At 44.2% G+C, this 8,786-nt stretch overlaps 1 protein-coding gene and 1 long non-coding RNA gene across 3 annotated transcripts in view; one reads left to right on the plus strand and one right to left on the minus strand.

Moving 5' to 3' along the window:
* Positions 1–264, plus strand: part of LOC116534264 — a 23,225-nt gene extending 22,961 nt beyond the window's left edge. The window contains exon 3 of the long non-coding RNA XR_004261651.1: positions 187–264. This is a non-coding gene — a long non-coding RNA (uncharacterized LOC116534264). The remainder of the gene's footprint in view (positions 1–186) is intronic.
* Positions 1–8,786, minus strand: part of VWF (von Willebrand factor) — a 171,836-nt gene that overhangs the window by 141,678 nt on the left and 21,372 nt on the right. For both annotated transcript variants that reach the window (XM_032254537.1, XM_032254536.1), the window contains exon 6: positions 3,428–3,552. In XM_032254537.1, the coding sequence (XP_032110428.1) occupies positions 3,428–3,552 (125 nt within the window). The remainder of the gene's footprint in view (positions 1–3,427; positions 3,553–8,786) is intronic.

Here is an 8,786-nt window from a genome sequence, read left to right on the forward strand (position 1 = left end):
ATCAGCCTCCTGAGTAGCTGGGATTACAGGCACGCGCCACCATGCCCAGCTAATATTTGTATTTTTAGTAGAGACGGGGTTTCACTGTGTTGACCAGGATGGTCTCGATCTCTTGACCTCGTGATCCACCCGCCTCGGCCTCCCACAGTGCTAGGATTACAGGCGTGAGCCACCGCGCCCGGCCAGAGGCTAATTTTAATGCATTTAAATGTTAAGCCACCATCCCAAAGTGGACATGGGCTGTATGTAACAAGTATGTTTGCTTACTGTATATGCAAATACATCCTCCCATCATGAATATTCATAGCTTCTCCTATAGCCTGTTAAATATGTATACTGAGCCAATTCTTTTGGATTAAGTTTCTATTCCACTATTTTCTCCCTTCGAGTGCCTGCTTTCAGTTTCTACCAGAGGCTACATTCCCCAACCTGCAGGGGACTCTCAATAAGAAAAGCCCTCTTCTCTAAGTTCATGAACCTTGTGATTCTTCAGCTGACATTTTGATAGTGTGATTGCTCTCTGGATGCGGGCAGGGAGATGGTGCTGTCAAGTAGAGCAACTTTATAGAGGGTGTCAGGCCACAGTGTAGGTGCCCATTCAGAGCCTGAGGACTCATCCACCAGCTACCCGGTGTTGGCTGCCAAGGGCTTACCATTGAGTCATTCCTCAGGAATGGCCCTCAGCCCAAGGGAGCCCCACCTCCTCACCCAGGACAGCCCACATTCAGCAACCAATAGGGGCCACTCCAGCTTCCAGAGTTCCTTGAAGGATCAGCTGAGTCCCCATTGTAGCTCTATCCATGCCATCACATGCAGTTCAACTTGTCCCACTGCCCAATTCTGCTTCTCTCACCTCCTTACCAAGGCTGCTCTTGAGAGGCTTCCCAGTAAACCACCTGCATATAAACATCCCTCCCGGGGAGGCTGACTCACGGCACCACCAAGGAACCTTGCTCCTCAGATGATGAGTCTCTGAGCACAGTCCCAACAGGGCAACTCCTGTTGCCCACGGGTCCAGCTTTACAGCTGCACCCACCTCCCCAGCCCAGGTCCGCCTGATGCACAGTGGAGAGGGAATTATCCATTGAGATCTTGCTCCACATAAAGCATTCTTGCGCCAAACACCCACACACAGAGAGGCACAAAGACCATCTTTACCTGCGGCAAGTGAAGGCAGAGTGCGGTCCTGGCCACCCTTTCCCACACCTACCCCTTCTTTCCAGTGTGAGGTCCTGGTGAGTGAGATCATGAAGGGCAACCCTGACAGAGAGAGCTGCTACAGGGCTGCCTTGTAAGTGGTAATAGGGCTCTGTGGAAGGAGTGGGGTAGTCCTCCCAGCCTTGCCAGGGTTGGCAGCCATTAGCACACACAGAAGAGAAGGCCACGTGACCACAGAGATTGAAGCCATGAACCCAAAGACAAGGAATGCTGCTGCCACCCCAAACTGGGGGAAGCAAGGAACAGATTCCCCCCTGGAACCTCTGAAAGGAGCAGAGCCAGCCAACACCTTGATCTCAGCTCAGGGAAGCTAAATTTGGACCTCTAGCCCCCAGAACTGTGAGAAAATTAATGCCTATTGTTTTAAGCCATTGAGTTTGAGATCATTTGTTTTGGGGGGTTTTGTTTGTTTCCTTTTCTTTTGAGACAGAGTTTCGTTCTGTCGCCCAGGCTGGAGTGCAGTGGTGGAATTTCAGCTCACTGCAATCTCCACCTCCCAGGTTGAAGTGATTCTCCTGCCTCAGCCTCCTGAGTAGCTGGGATTACAGGTGCGCGCCACCATGCCCAGCTAATTTTTGTATTTTTAGTAGAGACAGGATTTCACCATGTTGGCAGGCTGGTCTCGAACTCCTAACCTCAGGTGATCCACCCACCTCAGCCTCCCAAAGTGCTGTGATGACAAGCATGAGCCACTACACCTGACCAAGTTTGAGATAATTTGTTACAGCAGCCTCAGGAAGCCATCCTGACATCTAAGTCACTGCAGGAACAGCCTCACGCTCAGACTCCCTTCAGTGTCTGCATCTGTAAAGTAGTTTTCCTTCCAGCTGATCTCATATGAAAGGAAGCTTTCCCTCCTATTTCTAGTTTACAACAGCCATTTAGGAAAAAAGTGGCTTTAGGCTGGGCCCGGTGACTCACGCCTGTAATCTTAGCACTTTGGGAAGCCAAAGCGAGCAGATCACAAGGTCAAGAGATCGAGACCATCCTGACCAACATGGTGAAACCCTGTCTTTACTAAAAATACAAAAATTAGCTGGGCATGGTGGTGCATGCCTATAGTCCCAGCTACTCAAGAAGCTGAGGCAGGAGAATTGCTTGAACTCGGGAGGCAGAAGTTGCAGTGAGCCAAAATTGCGCCACTGCGTTCCAGCCTGGTGACAGGGTGAGACTCTGTCTCAAAAAAGAAAAAAGAAGAAAAAGAAAAAAGTAGCTTTTTTCTACTGGTAAAATTTCAGACACATGGCAGGTGATGATGGACACATGTGGGGACAAGAGAGGGCACTGGAGTCTAAAACAGAAAAGCATAGTGACTTATTACTACGGTTCAACTGTATATGTCCCTCCAAAATGTGTGTGTTAGAACCTAAATCGTAAGGTGATAGTCTTAAAAGGTTGAGCCTTCTGGGAGGTGATTAAGTTCTGAGGACTCTGCCCTGGCGAGTGGATTAGTGCTCTGATAAAAGAGGTTGATAAGAGTACTTCAGTGTACTTTTCTTTTTCTTTTCTTTTTTTAATTGAGATGGAGTCTCACTCTGTCACCCAGGCTAGAGTGCAGTGGCATGATCTCAGCCCACTGCAACCTCCACCACCTGGGTTCAAGTGATTCTTCTGCCTCAGCCTCCTGAGTAGCTGGGATTACAGGCACATGCCACCACGCCCAGCTAATTTTTTTGCATTTTTATTAGAGATAGGGTTTCGCCATGTTGGCCACGCTAGTCTTGAACCCCTGACCTCCACACACCTCAGCCTCCCAAAGTGCTGGGATTCCAGGTGTAAGCCACTGCGCCTGGCTTCAGTGTGCTTTTTTGCTCTTCCACCTTGTGAGGACACAGCAAGAAGGTCCTTGCCAGGCACCAAATGCTGGTACCTTGATCTTGGGCTGCCCAGCCTCCAGAGCTATAACAAGTAATTTCTGTTCCTTAAAATTACCCAGTCTCAGGCATTTGTTATGGCAGCACAAGTGGACTGAGACACTGCACCAAGTCATTAGCCCAGACGCATTTTTAGAGCTCCAGACCCAGAGACAGGCTAGAACTAGAGTTGACCAAACTCTAGTCACAGTTAGTTTTGGAGGCAAGGGGCCTGTAGGACCTGCAGAGTAAGTCCATTCCTCCCCCAGAGGGAAGGATATAAGACTGAGTCCTTCTGTCTTTTAGATCCAGAAATCACACACCATCCAGGTGCACCCAGGCCAGGCCACACCCACCTTCTGCATTTCCCCAGAGGAGATGTTGCACGAGCCGCTGGGAGGAGATGCCCGTTCGCACCACTGTTCTCCGCTGCTCAGAGCCCATGAGTTGGCAAAGTCATAGGGGTCTGAGGTCAAGGTGCCTGTGAAGGAAAGTTTCAGGAAAATAACACTTCAGTTATGCCTGCCCCAGAACTCCTGAGTGAAAACTCTAGGTCTGATGGTGATTTGCGTTTTTTGTTTTAATTTTTTATAAAGAGACAGGGTCTGGCTGTGTTTCCCAGACTGGAATGCAGTGGCTACTCACAAATGCAATCCCACTGCTGGGCAGCACAGGAGTTTTAACCTGACCTTTCTCCAGCCTGGCTAGTTCACCCCTCCTTAGGCAACCCAATTGTCCCCCGCTCCCCAGGAGGCCCCCATATTGATGCCAAGCTTAGCGTGGGCACCTGATCAGCATAGGGCTCTGCAGCCCAGAACTCCTGGGCTCAAGGGATCCCCCATCAGCCTCCCACGTAACTGGGACTGCAGGTATGGGCCACCATACTAGGCTGTAGGTCTGTTTTTACCTGAATCTAACTTGTATTAAATTCAACAACAAGCGTGCATACAGTACTCAGCCTAACATTATAGGGCATGGGTGTCAGAGGTCAGCAGACAGTTGGAGACTGAAGAAGGAAGGAAGGAAGGAAGGATGGATGGATGAATGGATGGATGGATGGATGGATGGATGGATACAATTACAATGAGGTAGATGAGGTGAAAGATGATAAGGAGAGGCCCTTTCCCTCTCGCGTCTCCATGCCTCCATGTGCCTTTCTCCCTCCACGTGGAATGTCCTCCCCGTATTGCCTTATCTATCTCCATTCCTTCTTCGAGATACAGCTCAAGAACCACTGCCTCCAGGGAGCCTTTCTGAACAGCCCTACTTCCATTCCTCACCCCAGCCTGCTTGGGTGTCCCTTCTCTGTGCCCCATGCTACCCTGGGCGGCCCTCCACCAAAACACTCATCACTCTTTGGTTTATATTCTTTTTGCTCATATTCGTGCCCCACTCAACTGTGAGCTCCTTACTTAAGGGCATGGGCTGTGTCTCTTGTCTCTAAATTCTTATCTGCTGGATTGCGAATGCTCAAAATATTTTTGCAGAATGAAGGTAAGAACATGACACAGAACCTAAGCCCAGCCCCCAGGTCACTGCATGCTCCAGGGTCTCGCAGCATCTGTGCTTTAATATCACAGTGCTCATGCTACTGTCAGCTACTCACAATAGACTGTGAGGGCCTCATGGACCTACACGGCCTGGTGCAAAGTAATTATCTAACAGTACTGCTGAATCTGTATTAAAAACTAGTATGAGACAACTACCTATGCAGTATTGGGATGAGCAGTTTTTTGCATAGCCAGGCCTGGAAGAGTGAAGTATGTCTCAAGGTCAAGTAATACATTTGCGAATAGTAAATAAACTGTCCCAGGGGAAGAAAACTATAAATGAGACCTCAGAATATAGTCAGTTGTTATCTGGGATTTGACAGGTAGAAACCACCCCCCACGACCACCAAAGATATATTCACTTCCTAATCCCTGGAACATGTAAATATCATCTCATATGGCAAAAGATGTGCTTAAATTAGAGATCTTGAGAGCAAGAGTTTCTCTTGGATTACTTGGTTAGGCCTAATTGCAATAATCTTTATCCTTGTAAGAGATGAATAGAGGGAGACCAGACAAAGACACATGCAGAGGACAAGGCAACGTGAAGACAGAGGCAGAGGCTGGAGTGATGTAGCCGTGAGTCAGGTATGACGGCAGATGATGGAAGAGGCTAGGAACAGATGCTTCCCGAGAGCTCTGGAAGGAGCTTTGGGCCTCCCAACACCTTGATTGCAAAATTCTGACCTCCAGAACCATGAGAGAATAAATTTCAGTTGTTTTAAGCCACCTGGTTTGAGATAATGTGTTGGTAGCCACAGGAAACTGATATATGACATGCCAATATGATATATTGTTAGCAAGAGAACTTAAATTTGTGACATGTTAACTGTGTACCAGACATTGCGATAGGTATTCTCTGGATTCTCAGTCACTCCATGCCACACAGGTTTTGACACTTTCTAATAAACCACATTAAGATAGGGACATAGAGGAGGCTTTGTGTTGTTGCCTGGGCAAAGCCCTTCTATGACCCTGTGTGATCTAGGCTGATCCCAATTCCTCACATGCAAATAAGGAGTTAGACTAGATGACGTCTAGGGTCATTTTTAGCCCTGACCTTCTACGAAGTGAAACTTTATGGGGCTAGATCTGAAATGAGACATAGGCTGTCCAAGAGATGGAATTACAAATATTCTTGCTTAGAGAAAACTCTCTGAGAGCCAAAATAGAAGCCAAGCTGAGCAGATTCCTAGAAGTCAGGAAGCCAGATTAACTGTTTGGGAACAAATATTGCTGAGTCTTTAACAACCAAAGACAACTAAACCCCCAATCCTTTAAGGATGGTTTCTGAAATATCACCAGAGTCATGAATTTTTACCAACAACCACCACCTTATTCTTCACACCATAGACCCCATTTTTAGTTTTTAAACCTTAGAGCCTAGGAATATGAAAGACATTTTAGGGCTGGGACTTCAATTTCTAGCAGTATGACAGGTTAGAAAACACTAAAACATGTGCCTCTACAATGGACAAATGCCTTCTTGAATTCTATGGCTAATCTCACAAAAAAGTAGAAGAAATTTCAAAAGACAAAAAGGAGGAGGAGGGAAAGGATAAGGAGAGAAAATGAAAAAACAACTGGTGAGTGTTGAAGTCAGGGCACTCTTGCCAACAAAGGGCCTTGGGTTTAACATCTTTGGATCTGTATCATGTAGGAAGGAGATTCTGAGACCCCCCATTGTGAAGCTGGGACCCTTAAAGGATGACAACACCTCCCCATAAGACAGTTCACAAGAAAAAAAACCTACTTTAAGAAACAATGGGCCAGGAGCACTGGCTCACGTCTATGATTCTAGCACTTTGGGAGACCGAGGCAGGTGGATCACTTGAGGTCAGGAGTTCAAGATCAGCCTGTCCAACACAGTGAAACCCTGTCTCTACTAAAAATATAAAAATTAGCTGGGCTTGGTGGTGGGTGCCTGTAATGCCAGCTACTCAGGAGGCTGAGGCAGGAGAATTGCTTGAACTGGGAGGAGGAAGTTGCAGCAAGCCCAGATCACACCGCCACACTCTAGCCTGGGCAACAGAGCAAGACTCTGTCTCAAAAAAAAAAAAAAAAAAAGGAAACAAGTCTGTTACCTTAGTCTGGCCTCTGGATAAATGAGGAAAAAAAAGGTCTTCCTTAAAATCTGTAGTTGTGGGAAAGCCCTCATGTGGATTTGAGATTCCAATTTATACTTCTAACAAGATTTAGTAACTCCATATTGAAATATTAACACAAAACCCTTCAAAGATGAGCTCACAATCCAAAATTATGAAACAAAGGAAACAGTCCACTCTAAGCAAGAGCCACTAGACACAGAAATAACAAGATTAGAGCTTCAAAAACTTCATATATTAAAATTTCTATATAGAAGTTTTAAAACAAATATATTTAAAATTATTGTTGGGCCGGGCGCAGTGGCTCACACCGGTAATCCCAGCACTTTGGGAGGCCGAGGCAGGTGAATCACCAGGTCAAGAGATCAAGACCATCCTGGCCAACATGGTGAAACCTCACCTCTACTAAAAAGTACAAAAATTAGCTGGGCATGTTTGCGTGTGCCTGTAGTCCTAGCTACTCAGGAGGCTGAGGCAGGAGAATTGCTTGAACCCAGGAGGCAGAGGTTGCAGTGAGCCAAGATCACGCCACTGCACTCCAGCCTGATGACAGAGCGAGACTCCATCTCAAAAAAAAAAATTATTGTTGTAAAGAAGAAATAAAAATTTTATAAAATAAGACAATAAGAAAAACAATCCAGTAGAAAAGAGCCAGGTTTACCTTCTAAAATTACAAATGTAGTTAATGAAATAAAGAGAAACCTCTATTGATCAGTTAGACATCACCTGCCAATTAGAAACAGTTGAGAGAGAATTAGTGAATTAGAAGATAGATATAAGTAGAGATGAGCTGATAATCCCCCTTTCCAGGAAAAAAAAACAAAGCTCTGATTTATAGCATTTGCTGATTTCCAGTGAGTAAATAACTCCTACCATGGCCAGTTTCAAGTTATCAATGTAACAGCAGTGAATGTGGAGCCAGAAAGAGATACACACAATTGATTCTCACCAACCAGCATGAGCACAACACTTGAGCCAAGCAAATGACCTAAAAAGCAACACAGAGGGATAAAGAGCTAGAAAAAAAAGGAAATAAGGTAATGATAAAAAGGCGGATGAAATAAAAATATTCAACGTATTTCTCATAGTCACCAAAGGAGAAAAAATTACTGAAAATGTTCTAAATCTGATGAAAGAAAGCATCAGATTCAAGAATCACAATAAGTCCCAAGCAAGATAATAATAATAAAACCTACACCTAGAAAAAATAATAATTACACTGACAACGTACTTCTCAACAGCAGCAATGGAATTCTTCAAAGTTCCATGAGAAATAACTGTCATCCTAGAATTCTGTATACCCAGCCAAAGTGTCACATAAGAAAGAAGGAGCATTTGCTTCAGTTATAACTACTGGGCCCTGAATGAAGGAACTACTAAAGAGTGTTTTTTTAAGAAAACAGAAATTAAACCCAAATGAAAGGAGAAATTATGAGTAAAGAATCTGTTAAACGTGAACACAAATCCTGCCAGGCATGATGGCTCACACCTGTAATCCCGGCACTTTGGGTGGCCAAGGTGGGAGGAATGCTTGAACCAAAAAGTTCAAGACCAGCCTGGGCAACATGGTGACACCCCCTAACTCTACCAAAAAAAAAAATTAAGGCATATCTAAACAAGCACTGATGGTGTAAAGCCATAATAATAATGCCAAACTTAATACTTATTCAAATAAAGTAAGGGAGACAGTGAGGGTCACAGGAAAAGAAGTAACACAGAAGAAACAGCAATAGTAGAAAACACAAAATAAGGATGGTAAATATAAATCCAAATATATCAACAAAACATTTACTGTAATATAAAATGAATGGAAAGATGCAGAACTTTATAGTAAAAAGGCAGAAAGAATCATGTAACATTAAAATAATAAATAATAATGAGATACCACTATATATATTAAAATAACAATTTAAATATACATATTTATATTTGCCATTTAATATATATATTTATATATATTAAATAGTTAAATATATATAAATATATATTTATATATTTATATATATTATATTATATATATTTTTATATATGTAAATACATTTATATATATTAAAAATATA

This window comes from Sapajus apella, unplaced genomic scaffold (assembly GCF_009761245.1).
Source record: "Sapajus apella isolate SASKATOON/1434 unplaced genomic scaffold, GSC_monkey_1.0 scaffold86, whole genome shotgun sequence".
NCBI lineage: Eukaryota > Metazoa > Chordata > Mammalia > Primates > Cebidae > Sapajus > Sapajus apella.